The 24337-nt window shown below is 40.0% G+C and overlaps 1 protein-coding gene and 1 long non-coding RNA gene across 3 annotated transcripts in view; one reads left to right on the top strand and one right to left on the bottom strand.

Moving 5' to 3' along the window:
• The window catches only part of LOC109547665 (uncharacterized), a 199744-nt gene that overhangs the window by 142585 nt on the left and 32822 nt on the right, over window positions 1-24337 (bottom strand). The gene's annotated exons all lie outside the window — the stretch shown is intronic.
• Window positions 140-23896, top strand: TRMT9B (tRNA methyltransferase 9B (putative)). Its single transcript, XM_004319082.4, has 4 exons — window positions 140-1852; window positions 6029-6183; window positions 13509-13682; window positions 19229-23896. Exons 2-4 carry the CDS (start codon window positions 6030-6032, stop codon window positions 20260-20262), a joined length of 1362 nt encoding a protein of 453 aa, XP_004319130.1. The 5' UTR covers window positions 140-1852; window position 6029; the 3' UTR covers window positions 20263-23896.

The following is a 24337-nucleotide window of genomic DNA, read 5'->3' as shown; positions in this document are numbered from 1 at the left end:
ATGAAGTCTTTTTATTATGTAAGTAAAGTCTTTGAACTGTCCAGACCAATTTGTATTTTCACTTTAGAATTATAGTTTGAATCTATCTTTGAGATTTAAAGCAGTTCTATTCTCTTTTTTTAACTACTGTGTCTTCTGTGGCATTTATAACAAGAGAACAGTTTACAGTTATTTATATTTGTTTTTAGTTATAAAAATGTGACTATTGTGTGTCTAGGGTATATCTCTGAAACAGGCCTCTGCAAGGGAAGGAAATTATGAAACACAAAACACAACCGGGAAAGCTCCGTCTTAGCCCTGCTTCCTGAGTGCCTCTTGACTCCTACCAGGGGATTAATGATTTATGACCGAATATCTGAGGGCCAGTTTATCTGGAGGAAAGCACTGTTGTCTTGCATAGGGAGCTAAGGAAACAGCTCACTGATTCATTAGTTCTACAGTTAATTATTGAGTGAAGGCACTATGATATATATAAAAGAAAGATCAAATTTCAGTTCTGCCCTCCGCCCTCCAGGAGCTTCTAATCTAGTTGGGAACATATACAAAGTTGAGAGTTCAAGACAGTATCAGGAGAAATGCTCTAAGAGTGATAGTGACAATAAATATGCAGTATATAGAAATACGGAGAGAAATTATTACTTTTATGGATAGCTATCCTTAAAGTCTTTACGGAGGAGAAAGAGGCTGAGCTAGACTTTGAAGGTAAGATTGTGGAAGGGAAGCATTTCAGATGAGAAAGAACAGCCTGCTGGCTTCAGCAAAGACCTGAACGATGAGCTATAAAGAAGCCCCACTCAGGGAAAGGTGAGTAGAGGTCTTTGGGTAGAGCTGAGAATTTGAGCTGTGGAAGTTATAGGACATGGCTGGAAAGCTGGACTGGGACCAGGTCATGGAGGTTTTTGAATGCCAGATGGAGGAGTGAAAGCTTCATCTCATAGAGGTCTCCTGAAGGGTTTTCAACAGAGAGGGGAGATTATCAAATGCACATTATAGGAAAACTATCCAGCATCGGCATGAACTAGAGGTTCTAAACTGCTTTTCCTGGGTTCATGGAGGGAAATTACAAGTTACAGCCATCAGGCTAAGAATAGCACATATGCAACGTGGTCTTTGCAGTTGCCTTTTACTATAGGAGCGTATGGTGTCTCCACCAAGTGAATAGTGATTGAAAAGGAGTATTGCAACCTCCCAGCATTACGGATATATTAGAGGTTGACGGGTGTGAGAAGTGGGAGGAAGGCAAGGGGGACAGAGAGACCAACTAGAAAGCCGTAAGAACAGCTCAGATACTAGGTTGTGGCAGCACAGAAAAGAAAGACGGACAGGTGGCAAAGATGGCCGCACTATGACAACAGCTCTGATCTTCTCTTAGTCCAGCATGGGTTCCAATAGGACATTGCATCCCACCATGTTCTGTTGCCAGAGGGCTCCAACAAGAGTCCTTTCATCTATGTGTGGCAAGTCCTCTTGGGACTCTGGTGGCCACAGCGCATCTCTTCCACTGTGACACCCCCTGACGTCCACGTGGTGACCGTGAAGATGAATTCAAGTCTGAAATAAAGTGCTTTGCCTGCAAACATCAAAACAAACGAGGAGGGATTTGTTGGGAGTATACTAAGTAGCTGATAGAACAGAAGAGCTGCAAACCAAACCTCAGGAAAGGTAAGACTTAGGAGAAACTGGACGATATTTCTTTAGTGATCTGACTTCAACTACCTCTTGTCAGTTTCCCAGGGGAGAGAGAATGATTGTCCTAGATTAGGTCATGTGTCCACCCCTGTCCTACGTGACTGGCAGGCTCCAGCATCACTCGAAGTCCAAAGAGAGGTGCAGTTCCTCAAAGGAAGAGTGGGTAAGCAGAAATTTTAAAAAGTATTTAATCTCTGAAATGTCTGGGATTGTAAATAATGGTCATAAGTGCTTGGGCTCAGGCTTGGGGAGAGATTAAGTATTCCCTCGAATCTTAGCTCTGCAAAGTTATTTTTCACTACGACCTTTGACAGATTCTCTTCTTTTTCAAACTGATGTCTTACTGTTAAATACACACACACACAAGTTGACAGAAACCGCTTCCAGCAATACCTTGATGCCTTCACGCTTTCAGGTCCACAGATATTACTGTCCTTTCTCCCTGCCTCTCTCCTTTCCTTCCCTGGCTCACAATATTAAATTAAGTTTAAAAAAGTGGGATATAGAACCGTATTCTGTTTTCTCCCAATTTTGTTCTATCTACAGTAAAAAGTATTAGTATTTATAAAGAAAAGACAGGACAAACTCACATGGTAACAAGTTATCTTCTAACAGAATATGATTAATAGTTTTTACTTTTTCATTATCTAGATAGATAATCAAGATCCTTTATGATGAGCTGTTTGTTCCCTTGTTTTTGGCTTAAAACATGTACACTGTCCATCCATAAAGGGGAGTCACTCAGGGACCTGGGCTGATGTTTCCACGATCACAGAGACACACACTGGCTCATAGAGCTTCTGCCCAGAAGTGATTCACATCTTCTCTGATCACATGTAATGGTCAAAGCAAGCCCCACGGCTTTGCCTGAATCAAGCTGGGTAGACAAGTGTTATCCTAGTTACATGCCCAGAACAGGAAAAACAAACATCTGTGACCTGTTACTGACCACCCTGTGGCTAGAAGCAAGAATGCTGACGTTTCTCTCTTTGCTCCTCTCTCCATGGAAAACACACCAAGCCACTGACCTCTCCTATTAACTTCCTGTCACGTTCTCTCCTCTTTCCTGTTTTCCAAGGAACCACTTTCCATTGCACTTAAAGTCCAAAATAGTTCTTCAAGTTTTTGGTGCATTACGTTCTGACTTCTCTGTCCCTTTCAAATTACTTTCTCTTCTTTCATGACTCACCAACAAGGCATCAGCTCCAAGGCCTGGAATTTGTCAGCACACAGATTAAGACGCCTGGCTAAACCAAACCCTACCTGCCTAGCTCCAGCTTGAACCCTATGTTACTACTTTAGCACTAGTCTTACTAGCTTAGTCATATTACCGGATTCACAAGGAATTTGCATATGTGTATACTGCAGGAAATTTAAACCCACAGACTGTTGAAAATGTCCTATGAGATGGCCCCAACTCTACAAGTCAATTTCATGGTCAGCTATATATTCTGCAGAATATAATCTTAAGTGTAAAATAAACAAAATGGATTTATATTGTTCACACACTTTATAATAGCTCTTTGAGGCTACTTGTTTATAGTAGAAGGAGGGCAACTTGGGGGGAAGACTTAGAGAAAGGTCTCCACGGGGTGTTGTTCAGATACTACAGATTCTGAGCTTGTAGTTGGAGCCAGATGGAGGGGAATCGAGTTTATGTTGATTGCCACTTAACATTGGCAAGTGCAATAAAGTATTAAAATTTATTTGTTTTACGGTTCTCAAGACTGTATTGCCTGATTGATTCCTTGAGGGGGGAAAGTTTTAAACAGACTTAAGTCTACTGAGATTGTGATTAAAGAGAAGAGCGCTCAGTGTTTGGGTTTTTCTCAAGTGTAGGCAGTTATAGCCAGCCATATGTTTACTTTGTAAATTCTAGTTGAGGGTGCAACATAAGCTGTTTCAGTTTGGGTGGAAGTTTTGTCAGACATCACAAATGAGATTTGTACTCTGTCAGGAGTTTGCCAGATTTTTTGCAGGGACTGTGGGCAGGTCCGTGGTAATTAGGGATAACCTACTGCTAGTTTGTTTTAAGAGTAAATCCTGAAAAGCTCTTCCTCACAGTTGAGGGAATGATGGAATTAGAATAGTATCATTTGGTGATAGTATCACTCAGCCATAAAAAAAGAATGAAATTCTGCCATTTGCAGCAACGTGGATGGACCTAGAGAATATTATGCTTAGTGACATAAGTCAGAAAGAGAAAGACAAACACCATATGATTTCACTTACATGTGGAATCTAAAAAATAAAACAAATGAATGTATGTAACAAAACAGAAACAGACTCACAGATATAGAGAGGAAACTAGTGGTTACCAGTGGGGGAAAGGGGAGGGGCAAAAGAGGGTTATGGAATTAAGAGAGATAAGCTACTACGTATAAAATAGATACGCAACAAGTTTACATTGTACAGCACAGGGAAATACAGTCATTACTTTGTAATAACTTTAAATGGAGTATAATCTATAAAAATATTGAATCACTATGTTGTACACCTGAAGCTAATACAATATTTTAAATCAACTATACTTCAATTAGAAAGAGGCATCAATGGATTGTATGCTAAAAGTGGTGAGTGAGATGAAGAGAAATAGGATATTTACATGGTCTCAAAGTATCTCTCATATTTCTTAAATAGAAAGCTGGGGAGGGGTGGCGGAGGGGTAGGCACTTTACAGTGGAGTAACTAGTCAGATGCCATCTTACCCAAGTGCTTCCTACTTCCTAGACTGGGAGTAATGAGGGGGTGGGCGTATGGAGGGAACACAGAGGCTGTGCAAGGACAATACCTTCTCTTACCATATTCCCATCTACAAGCTTGTGGGTGTAGGGTCCCCTCTCTTCCCACACTCCCCAGGTTACTCTCTTCTACCAAAGCCAATGTTACCCTCTGTACTCAGAGTCCATTCTGCTTGTTTGCTTGCTTGTTTGTTCATTTTTTGAAGGTCTACTGTGTGCTAACTACTGAGGATTCAGCGTTAAGTAAGATAAGTCCTCATTACCTAGGATCTTCCAGCCAGTGCTAGAGAAAAATATCTAACAGACTGTTACGGCCCTTGGTAATCTGTAGAGGATGCATGGGATGCAACAGGAGTACAAGGGGCAGGACTGAGCTAGCTGGTACGCACGAGTAGGGTCAAATGGGTTCTTCAGAGATTAAAAATACTTTCATATTGATTGGTAAAAAGCCACATTCTGAGCCCTTCCCTGGGATACTACTCCTCACTCACATGTCACAATAATTAAAAGATCAAACCCCAAATAAGCAGAGGTCTCTAAGAGCTGCTCTTGTACTCTGCCCACTCCTTTCTGATTGCCCTTATCCTGCATAGAAGTCAGGGAAGTCTTCCTGGAGGAGGCAATGCCTATGCCAAGGATGAACAGGAGTTCTCCTGGTAACGCACAGCACCCGTCCAGCCCCTGGATGACACGGGCTGTGTCATGCCTGAGAAGCCACGATCACTGAGTATTACAGGTGCATCTGATGCTGGGGAAGGGCAGTGAGAAATGGCTTCAAGAGGAAAATGGAGGCCGGATCAAAAAGAACCTTGTATGCCCCCTGAAATACCTGAACTTGATCAGACAAGCTATAAAATGCCTTTGAAGAAGTCTAAGATAGGAAGCAACACAGTAAGACTTATGTTGTAGAAAAACAATTGTGGCATAATTGAAGGAAAGGGATTGAAGGGCAAACAAACAAACAAACAAAACTGTTTACAGCCTGTTGAAGCAATTCAGCAAGAAATGAGGACCTTTTCTAAAACAGAATCAGTAGGATATAGAGAAATGGTTGGAATCCAAAAAAATTAAAAAGGTAGAATCAATCGGGCTTTGTGATTGGATTGGAGTGCTGAGTGACATGCTATGCAATTTTAAAATCTATTTAGCATCCGATAGAACGATTTTATCCAAAGTGAACCTTTCTCTGAAAGAATTGCTCTTTCAGAGAAACATACTATAATTAGCTCATTCCCAAATGACTGTTTTCTGAAGATGTGCAGGTAAGAAGGATGCATTTGCTAGCCTTTTGACAACTCTGGTGAGGTTCCAGTGAAGGCTGTGTTCTTTGCAGCTTATAAGAAAGTATAAAAACAGGGACTTCCCTGGTGGTCCACTGGTTAAGGCTCCGTGCTTCCAGTGCAGGGGCTGTGGTTCTGATCCCTGGTCAGGGAACTAAGATCCCACATGCCGCGTGGCATGGCCAGAAAAACAGAAGTATAAAAGCGACACAATCTTGGCAGTTGTAAGTTCCCAGTTTTAGGAAATCTGCATCCCCATCAGCTATCTCTGGTGCCTACTCTGAACTGCATTCCTTGGCGTGGACCTGTTTTCCCCAGGATGGATCATGCAGCCGCCCAGCTGGAGAAGCAGCATGTGCACGATGTGTATGAGAGCACCGCTCCTTACTTCAGCGACTTGCAGAGCAAAGCCTGGCCTCGTGTCCGCCAGTTCCTCCAGGACCAGAAGCCTGGCAGCCTCATCGCTGACATAGGTAACCTGGGGCGGTGCCACGTAATCTGAAATATATTCCGTCATGCCTTTCCTTTTCAGATTCACTTTTCATTTCTGTTCTAACCAGAAGTCTGAAATTGTGTCCTTGGCATGTCAGCACCTGGAATATTCACTTGATAGCAGAAATTCATACAGTCAAGCCAGAAAGTAGAAAAGCCCCTCAAATCAACATATAGACAGTGGCAATTTTTTCAGAGCCTTCGTGCACGTCCTCCCACAAAAATCAACCTGACGTTGCTTGAATAAATCAGGATTGAAATGGCCGCTTGTGAAACTGACCATTTTAAATTCAGAGTGGACTTCCCTGGTGGCGCAGTGGTTAAGAATCCGCCTGCCAGTGCAGGGGACACGGGTTCGAGCCCTGGTCCGGGAAGTCCCACATGCCGCGGAGCAACTAAGCCCGTGCGCCACAGCTACTGAGCCTGCGCGCTACAGCCCGCAAGCCACAACTACTGAGCCCACGTGCCACAAGTACTGAAGCCCGTGCACCTAAAGCCTGTGCTCTGCAACAAGAGAAGCCACCGCGATGAGAAGCCCGCGCACCGCAACGAAGAGTAGCCCCCGCTCACCGCAACTAGAGAAAGCCCTCACGCAGCAACGAAGACCCAACACAGCCAAAAAATAAATTAATTAATTTTAAAAATACTTTAAAAAACACTGAATGATTTAAAAAAATAATTAACTTAGAGACATTCACATTCGTGAATACAGTGTTTTGGCGGGTTACGCTGAGTAGCTCTCACGCCTTCTACAGAAGAGCCAGAATTGTGAGATTATAGAAGAGGTCCTGTAACCTCTTATGAATCTCATGGATCCTTTCCCTTAACTATTCTTATTATTAGAGCATATCTTTAATTAGATCATATCTTCATAATCAAGCACATAATGATTTGCTTGGAGGACTTTGGCTCAGTATCTTTTGGAATCTAGAAGTGGTAAATCACAGCCCAGGAGATCTAAGATTAAGTTTTAAGACATGGTAGGATTCCTATTTGGAGCATGCCCACTTAAAACTGCTTTCTAGCAATTACATGCATACGGCACCGTAAGAATCGTTAAGTCTACAGCTACAAGTTCCGTCTAATTTGACATTCACTCTAAATTTTGGTAAGAGAAACAGATGTGCCCAGGGCTTTTGGCTTGTTAAAGATGGTGCGAGCAGGGTAGAATTTGGGGAAGGGGTACATGTCACGTAGAAGTGGAGAGTCTTTAAAAACATCTCTATCATGTCAACTTTAAAAAAAAATCTGGTTTCATAAAATGCAGTAAGTTTGGAACTCTTACCACTCATAATATAAGCAAAGTACCAGAATCTTAAATCAGCTGGGAGGAAAAGGTTTGGGGACAACAGAATATATATGCTACTTTCTCATACCTTACACCAAAAATTCCAAATGGAGCAAAGATTTAAGTATAAGAAAATGAATTCATTAAAGGACTAGATGATGACTATATAATTAAAAAAAATTCTCAAAAGCAAAAGGCCTCTCAATGTATGACACAAAAAAAGGGAGAACTCATAAAATAAAATACAGTTGATTGTCATTATCCACAGTAGTTAGGTTCTATAAAGTTTCCGTGAACCCTGAATTAGTGAATACTGAGTTATTGCCCTAGGGGAAATACTGGATTAGGTTCCTACGAGCCTGTGGTCACAATATTTTTGTCAATTGATCAATACCTAACCTTGTTTCACGTGTGTTTCTGTTTAAAGCTCTACACGCATGCACTGCCAGTACAGACTTGGGCCCTGCAAATAAATTTTAGCAATTAGGTGAAGAGGCAGATACAGAGTCTGTGAGTAATGAGGATTAATTGCACTGGTATTTTTGACAACATAAAATTTAAAAGGTTCTACAAGGCAAATTTCTAGACAAATATATAAATGAAGTAAAAAACCAAAAACAAACTAGGTAAAAATATCTGCAATATATCTGATAGAAAAATAGACAATTTTCTTACTCCGTGGAGCCTTCTTCAAAGTCAGTATGAAAAAGACCAACAACCCCCCTGCAAAATGATGAAACCATATGAACAAACAGTTCAAAAATGGGGGGAATACAAATTGCCTAAAATTTTTTTTTTTTTTTTGCGGTACGCGGGCCTCTCACTGTTGTGGCCTCTCCCATTGCGGAGCACAGGCTCCGGACGCGCAGGCTCAGTGGCCATGGCTCACGGGCCCAGCCGCTGCTCCGCGGCATGTGGGATCTTCCCAGACGGGGGCACGAACCCGTGTCCCCTGCATCGGCAGGCGGACTCTCAACCACTGCGCCACCAGGGGAGCCCCTAAAATATTTCTGATAGGTAATCCATTTAAATGGCTTAACAACAAGGTACAAAAAAAAATGTACAGTGAAAAATATTCTCTCATCCCAGTCTTCCAGCACCAAGTAACCCCCATCAGAGGCACCATGCTCTTAGCTTCTTGTATAACCTTCTTGAGGTATTTCACATAAATATAAGCATATTTGTGCATATAAGTGTGTGCATGGGTGGATTCCCCTTTTTCAATTACACAAATTAGTATGTTACACAAAATGCTATACACCTAGCTCGTTTCTTTTAATATACTGAGTTCACTCCGTGTTTGTTCTCATAGAGCTGCTAACTATTAAAAGCTGCATAGCCTTCTATGCTGATAACACCATACCAACAGATATGTATGTTGTTTGCTACATTTTGCTACTACAAATTATGGCACAAATAATATTCTTTAAGTACCGCTGTGCAAATCAATAAATATATCTAGTAAATATTATTTTACCCATTTGTATCTTTTGATTTTTGTACTCTTTACACTTTTTACCTCTCAGTAAGTAAATAAGAATATTTTGATTATACAGTGAAAGACAAGTTTTAAAATAAAATTGAAATGAAGAAGAAATCAATGAAAAGGAAAGAAAGAAGCCCAAAGGGATTAGTAGGAAAAAAAGGAAGTAGAACAATGTGACTATCTCCAAAAGGAAATATTTTTTCTTTCTAGGTTTTCCACTTAGGTAAAATCATCAACAGTTTAATCTGACTGGTTATTAGATTAGCAATTTATAATTACTGACTAATAAAACTTTGCATAGGTAAAAAACAGGCAGAGGTAATCGGGTTCCAGTTGCCCATACAGGAATTATCTAGCTGCTTCGCTATTTTAGTGGTGCGATTGTTTTATTGGCTAAATTTTATTAAGCTCATCACCCCACTCCCAGCTGATCTGCTGAGATGTGTGATAATGGCTCCTGATGGAACCTAACTCTTCAGGGCAGGTATCAGGAATGAAGTGAGCAGGAACTGTAGTTTAAATATAAAGAGCGTTGATGATTCAAAGACAGCAGAAATGCAAAGGACCCTCAGGAAATCCTGCGATCTTTGCAATTAAGGCAATACCTTTTCCTGAAATGGGCTAGTAATTTAAGGCCATTAGAAGATGGTGCATGCCAGGGATAAACTGGGAGTTTGGGACTGACATATACACATTACTATATATAAAATAGATGAATAGTAAGACCCTGCTCTATAGCACAGAGAACTCTACTCAATACTCTGTAATGGCCCATAAGGGAAAAGAATCTAAAAAAAAAAGAGTGGATATATGTATATGTATAACTAATTCACTTTGCTGTGCAGCAGAAACACAACATTGTAAATCAACTGTACTCCAAAAAAAATTTTTTTTAATGAAATAAAATGGGCTTCTCTGGTGGCGCAGTGGTTGAGAGTCCGCCTGCCGATGCGGGGGACACGGGTTCATGCCCCGGTCTGGGAAGATCCCACGTGCCGCGGAGCGGCTGGGCCCGTGAGCCATGGCCGCTGAGCCTGCGCGTCCGGAGCCTGTGCTCCGCAACGGGAGAGGCCACAACAGTGAGAGGCCCGCGTACCGCAAAAAAATAAAATAAAATAAAATAAAATAAAATAAAATAAAATAAAAAATAAAACTGAACCACATTTGGTTAACCAAACCATTTTATTATAACCTTATCCCTATATATATATAAAACCCATATTTCTCTCAATTCAAGCAAGTATTAAACTAATCAATTATGAATAAAAATGGACTGTAACATTTAAAAAAAAAAGAAGATGATACATGGAAGGTGTTCTGTGGTTTGAGGGCTTTACTTGGATTAGTTTAGGAAGCAGAATAAAGACTAGAACTAGATTCTTTTTTGAGCAAGGTGACCTTTTTACGTGACATCAGAGACAACTATCCTAATAGTATTGAAATGTTTATTTTTGTATACATAACTCAAATTAATTTTTCAAGAATTAAAATTCTTCTTGCCTTTTAACTCTCAATTATTTATTCCCATAGACTATGGTCAGACTTCATTTGCTAAGTTATTCTCTAATTACCATTCCTTCTCTGAGTCAATAAACATTTAGAGCTCCTACTAAAGGGCAGGCACCAGGCCTGCAGAATAAAACATATTGCCTCATCTCTGACTTCAAAAGATGTACATAAAAGGCGAAGTAAATAGGCTATATTCTTCCTTTTCCCATAGCAAAAGAGAATTCTCTTTCAGATAAGGTCTTAGCAAAAAACTCTTAATTTATAAAATGTAGTTCTTTCTGCAAACTTCAGAGGGAACATTCAGATTAATTATTTCTAGCAAATACTCGCCCACCATGGGCCAAAATATCTTGTTGAATTGAGGCAATTATCTGTTTTCTTCCTTAGTTGTAGTGAGGTGCAGAATACAAAATAGAGGGGAAAAGAAGCAATGCAGACACTTGCTACGGTATCTCTGCAGAACTACAGAAGGTTATCACTGAGATTTTGTAAAGGAGCATGACTGTTGTGTACAGGAGCTGCAGTACCAAAAATGTTCTGATTTATTTCTTGCATGTTTAAGATAATGAGGGACTAGCCTTGGCAGTATTCTTGATTTCCTCATTAGGATAAAATCTCCCCTCTCTAGCATCTCGGTGTCTGCACTTTGAAAATGGATAATTGCATCATATTCAGGAGTTCCATTACTATCCTTAAAAATGAATGCCATTAGAAATGAATACAGGGGACTTCCCTGGCAGTCCAGTGGTTAGGACTCGGTGCTTTCACTGCCGTGGCCCCGGGTTCAGTCCCTAGTCGGGGAACTGAGATCCCACAAGCCTCGCGGCATGGCTGCAAATAAAAAAAAAGAGAGAGAAACAAATACAGGATATCAAAGGTATCAGGGGCACTGGGAACGTTTCAGGAGATGATGAAATCTGAAAAGACCTCAGTTTCCTCATTGTTACCATATGCTCTCTGAACAAGTCCCTCTAGCTCCAATGTTCTATGAACCTGTTTTTATTAGTATCTTTGAAGTAATCTTCCCTTTCATTTCTCTAAATGTATCCCCTGAGCCAGTTCAAAACAGCAAAAAAATTTACAAGATGATTTTTCTTAAAATATGAGCATCGTCTTTGAAATGTTCGGGATTTCAATTTTAAAATACTTTGTGAATTGTATCTTCCCCATGATTGCCCTCAAATATTGGATCCTTTTTTGCAAAAGCATTCTTAGAAACAGTGGCTACGAGATCTAAAATATTTCCAAGACCTCAATCATTTACATTGAAATAATGAAGCTGGAAATCTTATTTTTTATTCACAAGCTCTCCACTGTCTCAGCTGGCATCAATGAATTTTAATTCTGCTTTTAGTGTCTCATAATTTTGAATAGCACCTATTAAGGAGGAGTTATCAAAGAGTGTTGAGATGTATTTCTAAAGCAGCAAACTAATCATCTTTGAATAGTGGTAGATATTTTTCAGGCAAAAAAATTTAGAGCTAATGCCAGCAGTAGGGATATCAACTCTAATGACATCTTTAAATATTTCTGAAAAAATAAATAGATGATATGTCTGTGGTAGAATAAAATACTAGGTACTAGATCACAGAAGGCTTTGTTTCAAGATGATTATTCCTTTATGTTACTACCTTCTTCACCATAATATCTGTGAGATCTGACTGATCTAAATCTTTGGGCTGTGTAAATCTTGAATTACTTACTTGGGTCTCTGCCACCAGAAAGTGAATGTCAAAAATGGTCTATTTAAGGGACTTTCCTGGTGGTCCAGTGGTTAAGACTCCGAGCTCCCAATGCAGGGGGCCCGCGTTCAATCCCTGGTCAGGGAACTAGATCCTGCATGACGCAACTAAAGATCCCGTGTGCCACAACTAAGACCCGGTGCAGCCAAGTAAACAAATAAATATTTTGTTTTAAATGGTCTATTTAAGAAAAAATAGTTCTTTGTCAGAGTTGTATTCAGAGTTAATAGAGATCATTTAAAACCTAGCACTGACAACAGATTGGATAAAAAGATGCTGAAATCGTTTTTTCATTCAAATTTTAAATTTTTGAAAGGCCTGTTTTATTGTGTAAGTTATTTTATCTATACCCATTGAAAAGTTGTTGACAGTAGTCTGTTTTATATAGCCAGCAAGTGATGAAGGTTTGGCAAGATAACACAAGAATAAATGCCCAGAACATGTAGACCTAAACATAATGAAATATGTGTGTGAAGGTAACTTTTGTAAAGAGACTGGACCTTGTCACTAGGATCCTAGGGAACTATTATTCTCTGCTGGAGGCCAGCTGACATTTCTTGATTGTGCTATCCTGTTAAGAAAGCCCTATGGACATGACCTCATTAAATATACAATAAATAATATTTCTTTTTCCCATTTTCGTTTCCTCTTATCTCCTGTATAAAAACATGTATGTGCTCCCTGAAGGCTTTTCTTTTTGTTTTTGTGTGTACCTTCAATCCATGTTGTGTTCTGTCTTGGTTAGTTAATACAGGCAGACCTCATTTTATTGCACTTCCCAGATTCGGTATTGTGTTTTGTACCAACTAAAGGTTTGTGGCAACCCTGCACTGAGCCAGTCTATTGGTGCTATTTTTCCAATACCATTTGCTCACTTCGCGTCTGTGTCACATTTTGGTAATTCTCACAGTATTTCAAACCCTCCACCAGCAAAAACATTATGACTTGCTGAAGGCTCAGATGATGGTTAACATTTTTTAGCAATACACTGTTTTAAAATTAAGGTATGTACATTGTTTTTGTAGACATAATGCCGTTGGACACTGAACAGACCACAGTATAGTGTAAATGTAACTTTTAAATGCACTGAGAAGCCAAAAGAGTCATGTGACTCGCTTCATTGTGACATTCGCTTTATTGCAATGGTCTGGAATGGAACCCGCAGCATCTCCGAGGTTTGCCTGTATCAAGTTCTTTCTATTCCCTGTGATAAGACAAAGTAACCTACAATGTTCCACTTTCCATTAAGGATAGCGTGTAACACAGGTTTTTCTCTTACAGGTTGTGGAACTGGAAAGTATCTTAAAGTGAACAGCCAGGTACATACCCTGGGCTGTGACTACTGTGCGCCATTGGTAGAGATTGCCCGGAGTAGAGGATGTGAAGTCATGGTATGTGACAACCTTAATCTCCCCTTTAGGGATCAGGGCTTCGACGCCATCATCTCCATAGGAGGTAAGGCAGCCCCGTCACGCATTCACTCTTCACCATGAGAATAACGTTACCTGGTTGAGGCTGCTCTCACAACTCAACATCTATTCTTTGTAGAAAGATCTATGTAATTCATTTTATCTAATTTTTAAAAATATTGCAACTGAACTATTTAACTAAGTTCAAATGTACTTATGGTGGTACATATGATTGTTTTTACTAGTTCAACCCTCAAACTGTTGTTTTCTTCTTTTTGATGACTCATTCCAATTTCTTTCACTTACGAGTAAGAAAGTATTGGAGGAATTGTACTCATTGAAAATAGTACTTTGTTCTATTGAAATGAAGCCAGATTCTTTCAACGTGAAGTAGATCTTTAGAAGTCATATTACCTTTTCCAGGCCACAGGTGTGCCCTTTATTAGCAGAATATTGTGGGACTAAGGCACTGAATGTCACTGGAAGGATGTGTCACCAACCTGCCACTCACTGTACAAAAGTCGCTGGGGAAGATGGTCCCACCTGGTCCCAGATTGCATTGCTTTTATAGTGCCACTCTGCTCTCTTACTGCCAGAGACTGTTCATAAATCTAGGGAATACATTCCTCATATTCCCCCAACAAGTGTGCTCATAAGATATACATGCCAAAATGAAAAGAAACAGCAAAAATCCATGCTTGAAATATACACAGGTAAGGGTCATTTTACTCAATACATATAGTCCTGAAACTTAGTGTGTTAGTCATGTTTAAGTATGCTGGGGAATCATGTTATTTAAGGAAATCTCGTGGCAAATCCTTTCCCAAAGTGAAAAATCTTTTGCAGGGCAAATTATTTCCTCCAACACACTTAAAAAAAATTCATGTATTTGAATATAACAAGCTTTATCAAAGCAAGGTGAATCTATATAAAACTGACTGCAGATAAACATATGGAATAAGACTGTTTGCTCCGTCCTGGACTAGATGAGAAATCGGTATTTCCACCATTAGCTGGGGCCTGTATCTTTGCATAGTGAGGGGATGCCGGCTTGGATGCCATAACCTTGGAACTAGTTAGGACTGGCAGGAGGTGGTTGCCATGGAAACCTGCTCTTTGACAGCCCTACTTCTTTGCTTAACAGTTTGAAACTGTTAAGTCCATTTGGTTTTAAGCATTAAGAGAAGGGATTCTTGTTGAACCAAGCAACACTATACAATGCTCTGAATCTTTAGTAGGAAGAATTTTTGGTTTGGTCATGCCACCTAAAGAACCAGAAATTGGAGGGAGGTCAGAGAAGTGTATTTTTTTGCTCTTCTATTGTTTACTTTAGTTGTAGAGTCTATACAGCTGGCTACCTACAAAGAGCCTGTGCTGCTGAACCACTGTTGCAGGCGTGGGGTTACTGACCAACTTTCTTACTTTGGGGAAATGCTCCATGTTGTACATGGTTAAGTCTTTCTTTTCTTTCAGTTTAAGTCTCCTGCCCACAGAGGAAATGGAGCACACCTGGTTGCCATCTTCCAATGAAAAATGCTTCCTTGGGTGGAAACCCAGCGTGTGTTTTTATGAACTGTAACTATAAATTAACGTGGTGCAGTCAATTTCCAATTAGATTTTACATTTAGAACTATATTATGAGAACTTTCAATAAACCATCTCTCCTATGTCCATATATATTTACTTCGCTATTTAGAATTCTGTATGTTGGCATTTCTTGCTTAACATGAAGAAATATAGTTTTAAATATATAGTTTTCCATGTCATTTAATAATGAGACAGTACACATCATACCTAATTATACATTCCTTATGTTTTACTCACAGATTACAAAAAGAAACAGTCTTTCTGCTTACTTTTAGAATAGTATGACATGTGTCTGGAGAGCTGATTCACTTTGTTATGCAGCAGAAACTAACACACCATTGTAAAGCAATCATACTCCAATAAAGATGTTAAAAAAAAGTATAGTATGACCAAAATTTTATAAAAATTTGTTCATCTGTTGAAATAGTGTCAACCAACTATTCGTGCCAGTGGTTCGCAACTCGCGGTTACACTGCCCCCCACCCTCAGGCGATGCCTGTCAACGTCTGGAGACATTTTTGGTTGTCACAACTGGTTATGTGTATGTGCTGCTGTCATCTAGTTGCTGCCTCCCCAGCTCCCACAAGAAAGAATCATCTAGCTTGTTTACAAATGCCAACAATGCTGAGGTTGAAAAATTCTGCTTTATGCTAAGCCCACGGATTCTGAATGCTTCCAGTTAGATGAGACAAACACCCTTGAAAAATTAAATAACAATACATCATAAAATCCCAAGATATAACAGGACTTTAAAGATGACCTTGTGTAATTTCTGATTCTGGAGTCCAGTCATTGAATTCTACCTACCCACTTGTTCAATTCAACACCCTATCCTACAGGATACATATACTGAGTACTACTTTTGCCTTTAAGTTGTGATTATGATTTTTAAACAACAGGGGACATTTTTATCCTTTAAAATTCAACACAGTTTCCTGACATTGATAAAATTCATATAAATATATGTTTAGGTCCCATTTGGGTTACATTTACAATGTTTCTTAATAGAACATGTATGCATAGGCATGTATAATACATTTTATATGTAATGAAAACTTCATTTGTAAATTTTTTTCTTTTTCAAAAGCATTTGGCTTAAAAGTTACTTAGTATTATATGTTAAATATAAATATAAAATATAATATGAAAGATTCGGATATTTCCTGGGTGAGATTATGGTATTAAAATGAATTATCGCATAACAAATATTTCAGGAATGAAAAATATAAAGATGTTCTTCCTTAAAAACAAAACTTCTGGGGACTTCCCTGGTGGTCCAGTGGCTAAGACTCCACGCTCCCACTGCAGGGGCCCCGGGTTTGATCCCTGGGGAACTAGATTCCACATGCCGCAACTAAAGATCCTGCATGCTGCAACTAAGACCCGGCACAGCCAAATACATAAATAAATATTTTTTTTATAAAAAACCAACTTCTGAAGCCAAGAATCCTGAAATGTTGAAGACCTATAAATCTGATAAAAAGAAATTACTGTATTAAAATAGTCCTGGTTTAATAGCGTTTTTTGTTTAATGGCCAAAACACAAGAATACAGTCAATTTTCATTATTCACCGTGGTTATGTTCTGTAATGTCCCATGAACACTGAATTAACAAATACTGAACCATTGCTCCCAGGGGAAATATAGGATTAGGTTCTTGTAAGCCTCTGGTCACAATACTTTTGTCAACTAATCAACACCTCATCTTGTTTTATGTGTGTTTCTGTTTAAAGATGACTTATTTTTGAACTCATGCCAGCAGCACTATAACACCCAAAAGGAGCTCATCTAACTCACATATTTTCTCTGTAAGACACATCGCAGCCTTACGGCTTACGAACCCTAGACAGCACTTCCACCCGGTGCTGGGGCAGGGCTGTGAGGGATCGTCAACAGAGAGACCACCAACAAAACACCAAAATGCGAAAACACACGGCACGAAACAGACTGTGAAAAGGACACTTGTTGACAGCACCAGAGCTGAGACAGGAAGGCAGAGCATCTCCTCGCTGGACCCCAGCTGGGAACGTGTGCCTTGGGAGGCTCAACTTTTTGGCTGTTCTATGCATGTCAAGGAATGACTACGAAAATGCTAAGCATACTGAGTTCTGAAGTCACAAGACAATTTTAGCAAGTAGGCAAATTTGCAGATACAGAATCCACAGATGACGAGGACCACCTGCATTTAGAAAACACACCCATGGAAGTTCCAGAGCGAATGAGGTGCAAGTTATGGGGGACACTAACGGCCAGGAGTAGTCATAGATGTGAACGTTAGTACTGTCCTAAGCCTTACTCAGTCCTGACTTCTCTGCCCTCTTTTAGCTCATTGACCACGACACTACTTCGAGAAGTGTAAGCTTTCAAACTGACCATTATAAAGGGCCCTTTCTTTGGCGATGGGGATTGGGGAGAACAGCCTGACACCTAGTGAAGTAAAGTAATTGGTCAGAGATCATAAGGCTGGTCACTGGTAGATCTAGGACAAAATACAGTGGTGTCCTGTTCTTTAAATGCATTTGAACCTAATACCTCTCACACTGCTGCATGGTACAGTAAGAGAAACAAGGGTTTGTGCACTGCTGATAGGAGAGCAAACCTGATTGGGAACAATACAAAGTGTGCCTCTCGTATAATCTTCCTTTGACACCTTTAGCCATATAATCATCTCATTTTAGGCATTTACTATCTCTCTGTGGCAGGCAAACTAAAGAGATGTATTTGCCTGAAACCATTACTAACGTCTGGATTATGCTGAGCTTACAGGAGCTGTTTAATCTTCTCTGTTCCCTCACTACTCATATCTGAGCAGTAGTGTCCAGACTTTCCTGAGTGCAAATTTCCTACCTGAGATAAGTGATAGGCATATGTGTGGAAAAATAATTTGATGTTTTCTCTTGACACAGTGTCATTAAACTCTAGAAGCTAATAGACCAGTGCTTTCTATATACTGTTTGATAAAAATATGCCTAATAACCCACCTAAGACTAGATACAGGCAGTCCTGCTTGACTCTCACTTTAACTTTGCAAAGACTGCAAGTAAAATGATGACCTATAAGCTGCTTTCTCTTAAGTATACACAATTTCATATTATATTAACATTATTATAAACTATAAGCAATCATTACTACATGTCAAAAGTGCATCATACTAAGTGAAGTCAGTCAAAGACAAATATGTGATATCACTTATGTGTAGAATTTTTTTAAAAAATGATACAAATGAACTTATTTACAAAACAGAAACAGACTCACAGATTTAGAGAATGTACTTCTGGTTACCGGGGCGGGGAAGGGTGGGGAGAAGGAATAGTTAGGGAGTTCGGGATTGACATGTACACGCTGCCATGTTTTAAGATAGATGACCGGCAAGGACCTATTGTATAGCACAGGGAACTCTGCTCAACATTCTGTAATAGATAACCTAGATGGGAAAAGAATTTGAAAAAGAATAGATACATGTATATGTATAATCACTTTGCTGTACACCTGAAACGAACACAATATTGTTGATCAACCATACTCCAATATAAAATTCTTTTTTGAACTTTATTTATTTATTTATTTTTTTACATCTTTATTGGAGTATAATTGCTTTACAATGGTGTGTTAGTTTCTGCTTCATAACAAAGTGAATCAGTTATACATATCCATATGTCCCCATATCTCTTCCCTCTTGCATCTCCCTCCCTCCCACCCTCCCTATCCCACCCCTCCAGGCGGTCACAAAGCACCGAGCTGATCTCCCTGTGCTATGCGGCTGCTTCCCACTAGCTATCTACCTTACGTTTGGTAGTGTATATATGTCCAATATAAAATTTTAAAAAAGAAAGCATACCTCTCTCTTTACCATTCTTCCACCCAGAAAACAGTTGTGATATAATTCTAATAAAAGTCTTTATTTAGGAAAAAAGATGCATCATTTTTATATGGAAAATACTAGCCTATAAACGTGTAGGTTTACGTGTGTATATACCCACTGAGATCTAGTTTCTTCTTTTTCAGTCATACATCATTTTTCTACAAAACAAAGAAGAATCAGAGCAATAAAGGAAATGGCCAGGGTCTTAGTTCCTGGAGGCCAGCTGATGATTTATGTTTGGGCCATGGAACAGAAGAACCGGCACTTTGAGAAGCAAGACGTGCTTGTTCCATGGAACAAAGCCTTGTGCTCCCAGCCCCTCTCGGAATCCAGCCAGCCTGGGAGAAAGAAGCAGTGCGGGCATCCAGAAAGAAGCCATCCCTACCCCCCTCCCTGCTCTGCGTGTCGCTGTCCCGTTTGTTTTAAGGGGCGCTGTGATTCGAGGCGGTCCCGCAGCGTGGACCGTGACTCTGCTCTAGCTGGCACCTGCTGTGCAAATATTTCCAAGGAAGGCGAGGAAGAAAACGGATTCTATAACACGCTGGGGAAATCTTTTCGTTCCTGGTTTTCCTCTAGATCTTTGGATGAATCAACTCTGAGGAAGCAAATTGAAAAAATGAGACCCTTGAAAAACACAGAAAGTTGGGCCAATAGCGCGATATCCACCCAGCCTTCAAGACACTCAAGTTTCGACTTAGATCATCCAGAGCCATTTTCGACAGGAGAGCAACATTTAGATGAGGAAGTGTTTGTGGAGACTTCTCAGAAACACCTGGAATGGCTGAGAGCGCCCGCCACACACAAACACCTAAATGGAGACCATCCAAGAGGCGTGAGGAGAAATGGAGATGGGAATTTTCTGGGTAGCACCAACACCAGGGAGAATTGTACGGATGCAGGTAACTTAGAAGAGGGTACCCCTTCTGCTAGTAAAATATGGAGGGGGATTTCTGCAGCTGATTCCAAAGATTCCAACCCAGGTGACACCATTTCTGTCGAAGAACAACAGCCTGACATTTTGGAATCTGGTGCCTTTATGCGCTATTACCACGTGTTTCGAGAAGGCGAGCTCTATGGCCTGCTGAAGGACAGTGTGTCGGAGCTCCATATTCTGAGCTCTGGGAATGATCATGGCAACTGGTGTATCATTGCAGAGAAGAAGGAAAGCTGTGATTGATCGGATCATTTCAGACATCTCCTCCAAAAGATGAACCCCATTCTTCTCACTGGGTCTGTGATATGGTCCCCTGAGTGGGCATCCAATTTCGTCATTTGGTCTGTATTGAATCCATTTATATTTTGGTCTATAGAGACTATGAATTCATCATCTTTTTAGTCTATAGACAAGCACAGTGCTTGGCATCTGAAGCATCTGACAAAGAGTATTTGTGGTTAAATGTTAATATAAGAGATCTGAAGAAGCAATATAACATGAACTTCAATACAGCTGAATCACTATAACAATACATGTATACTGTTTTTCAGTATTATATAGTGACTTCAAAAGATTCTGCTTTTAAGTATACCTTTTAAAAACATCATTTGTATATAGGAAGGGGGTAATTCCTACTTCTCTGGTTATAATTTAGATCTGTGTGCAAGATAATAGGTAAACTCGTACCAGGGCACAAATGTAATTTGAACCATGTGATAAATTATTTCGTTGCCAAGGCCTTGCTTCTATTTAAAGTCTTCAGAAAGGTGAGAGATGGTGGAGAGAGACAAGAAGGGTTCCGAGAACTTTTCTAGATGATAAGCGAACTTGCTTCACGATAAGTAAATAATAAGGTTTTTGATGTTGCTCAGAGGCTTTAAAGGCACTGTCAGCATGTAGAGAGTGGAGTATGTGGGCACCGGGAAGTTGTTGCAAGTTACCCAGGTGGTATTCTTCCAACCTTATTAGAAGCAGGAATATCCAGTTATGGCAAGACCAGGATTGACTAATGAGTTCTCATCTGGAATGATGCTTTACTTATGCATTGAAGGGATACTTAGGAAATGAGAATCTGGTTGAAACAGTGCTTTTTATTGGTTCTCAAAACAAACAGATCATTAAGGTACAAGATATTGAGACTTGGTGGAGGACTGATTGTTGGATCTTTAAAAATAATATCTGGGCATTTATCTTACTGAAAGGGACTACATTTTAATAGTTATATTAGGGATTTAGGTAGAATCAAGTCCTATTAATTAAAGGTTCAATGTTTGCCACTTTATAGACAAACGAATAGCTGGGCACTGTCTGGTCACCACATCTGTTTACATTTAACCATGGGTCTGTTTAAATCCATGTCGTGGATTCTGAGACACAGATATAATTAGGAGAAGCAAAAGTAAGTTGACCCAAGAATACAGTTTCAGGCAGTTCCTTAATGAGGAGAGAATCAACACTTGACAAAAGGCTTTTTACTGTATGGGCCACTGTAAACCCAGAGGAAACCCAATTCTTGTTTTGTTTTCCACTGAAAATACTAAAATAGTATAAGATTTCATTTGTGTTGGGTTTATTTTTCCATTCGGTGATTGTGCTCTAACTTAAAATAATGATGCTACTTTCAAAGAAATTTAAAGGACTTTTTAAAAAAATTTATTTAATTTATTTATTTTCAGCTGCATTGGATCTTCATTGCTGCACATGGGCTTTCTCTAGTTGCAGCAAGCAGGGGCTACTCTTCATTGTGGTGTGCGGGCTTCTCATTGCAGTGGCTTCTCTTGTTGTGGAGCACGGGCTGTAGGCTCGTGGGCTTCAGTAGTTGTAGCACGTGGGCTCAGTAGTTGTGGCTTGCAGGCTCTAGAGCACAGGCTCAGTAGTTGTGGTGCACGGGCTTAGTTGCTCCACGGCACGTGGGATCTTCCCGGACCAGGGCTCGAACCCCTGTCCCCTACATTGGCAGGCAGATTCTTAACCACTGCACCACCAGGGAAGTCCTAAAGGATTATTTTTAATGTGCATCTGAAAAGTACTGGTGTTTATTACTCTCTCTTGGCTTCGAAATAAGATTGCATCATCACCTTTTCGTTTGATGAGGTTGTCGGGTGGAAATGAGATCTACGATTTATATTGTTCGGCACACAGTTTGCATCAGAGGGACGATGAAAACAGACATAAAAGTGGAATATAAATTAAAATTTAATTTAATGTCTTCCATTTCTTAAATGAGGACATTAAGTCATGAGTGTTAGTGGGGGTTTTTGGTGGAAAGAAATGTTCTCAGAGTCAGAGACATTCTTACAATTAAGGCTTGATGACCTTTTTATTATGAGTGGATTTTTCCTCTCCTTGAAGCCTGTTGTCACATGCATCTTTAATCCCAGCCTTGCTGCTAGAAATCTGTTTCAAGTCAGGGCTTTCTGGTGGTAGCCCACCACTTACATGGAACTCAAGTTTATTAGATGGCTCCAGAAAAGCTTTGAACAAACCTATATGAGCAACTCCCTACACACACACACACACACACACACACACACACACCCCACTTTGTATAAAATGACTCTCTAGTTCTTTAGAGAGGAATATTTTCACATAATTTTGACAGGGCTGTAAATTTAAAAAACACTAATAATAGCGATCTTTCGCCCTCCATCTGCCGAGCACAAGAATTCTATTCATCCAGACGTTATTTCGTATGCAAATATTTGACTTTGTGGTTGATAATATCTCTTTGGTATTCATGTGCAAAGCACTCTTAAATCTAACGTCTGCCTTTGGAGATATATACATACATATATATGTATAAATCTCCATGGATGTATATGGATATGGTATATCCATATACTTCATATATACATGATATATATGCCCTTGAAGACCCAACCTAATGTAAATATCTTGATCATTTAAAATAAATTATGTTCATATTAGGACCGTCCTTAAAAGGAAATACAAATAAGTGAGTTTAAACATACACAGGTTATTTGTGAGTATTCAGTCGGCCTTAACTTGCTCTATTATAGATTTTGCTAATCTGTCTGAAGTACATACTTTGAAAACTTAGACTCCGTTACTAGTACTGGATCAAGGAGTGTCTCTCCTGTTCATTCCCCTTTACTTGTTGGCATCACTGCAGAGTCCCACTATCTGAAGTGGAGGGGAGCATGTGCGGGGGATTCTTGGAAGGGCCTTAAAAACCTCTGCTGGCTTATTGATGCCTCACTGGCCTACGTGAGGAATTCCATAAACAGTCAAACGATTTGGGGGAAAGTGCGTTAACATGGACAAAGGATGCAACCAGGCGAGTGGCCCATTCAAACTATTATTTTTAAAATTGTCACCAAAGTGATTAAATGACACCAGCAAGTCATGGTAACTAAGAAACCATCTAACACACGTCTTAGATTATCAATTTCGTTTGTTCTTCCCTTCTCACTACACATCCCTATATACAAGATGGTGTGTGATTTCTGTTTTTAGTTTGCCTTTCTGTGTCCTTCCAAATTCTAGATGTCAGTACTTCCTCTGGGTTTTAACTGACCATCAGTTGAACTGGCAAAAATTAGCAGTAATCCAGAGAGAAAATAATCCAGATTTAAATCAGCTAGGAATGTTAACGTACTTGTATATTAATGGCCATCAAAAGAATAAGCACTGGGCTTCCCTGGTGGCGCAGTGGTTGAGAGTCCGCCTGCCGATGCAGGGGACGCGGGTTCGTGCCCCGGTCCGGGGAGATCCCACGTGCCACGGAGCGGCTGGACCCGTGAGCCATGGCCGCTGAGCCTACGTGTCCGGAGCCTGTGCTCCGCAACGGGAGAGGCCACAGCAGTGAGAGGCTCGCGTACCGCAAAAAAAAAAATGAGTTGTGAGCACTCAGTTTGGGAGGGAGGGGGAAATGGGGTATAACCACTGGCCGGGCAGCTGCAGTCTGGGAAGAACAAATTAGGGCAAAAGCCTGAGCATGTCTCTCGTATTGTGTAGGAAATATGAAATAATAACAGCAGCTAACTTCTTAAATATCTAACATGTATTATTTTATCTGTAATCCTCACCATTGCTAAGTATACTTATTGCTCCCACTTTGCAGATTAGGAAAACTGAGTCAGAAAGAAATCAATTAAATTGCCCAATGCCACATTCATCTAGTAAAGGGCAGGGCTGAATTTCAAACCAGGCAGCTGCCTCCCAGCCTGTGTTCTTACCCACAACACTGTAAACCCCCAGTCATGGTGCAAGGCAGATTATGAGAACATTTCAAGGGAAGTGTGATTAGCCCCTTTCCAAATAAGCTTTAGTAAGGTTAAGCAAAGATTTCACAGTT

The sequence above is a fragment of the Tursiops truncatus genome, chromosome 21 (assembly GCF_011762595.2).
Source record: "Tursiops truncatus isolate mTurTru1 chromosome 21, mTurTru1.mat.Y, whole genome shotgun sequence".
In the NCBI taxonomy this organism is placed as follows: Eukaryota; Metazoa; Chordata; class Mammalia; order Artiodactyla; family Delphinidae; genus Tursiops; species Tursiops truncatus.
The sequence above is the reverse complement of the archived record's forward strand: the minus strand, read 5'-3'. Positions and strand labels throughout refer to the sequence as shown.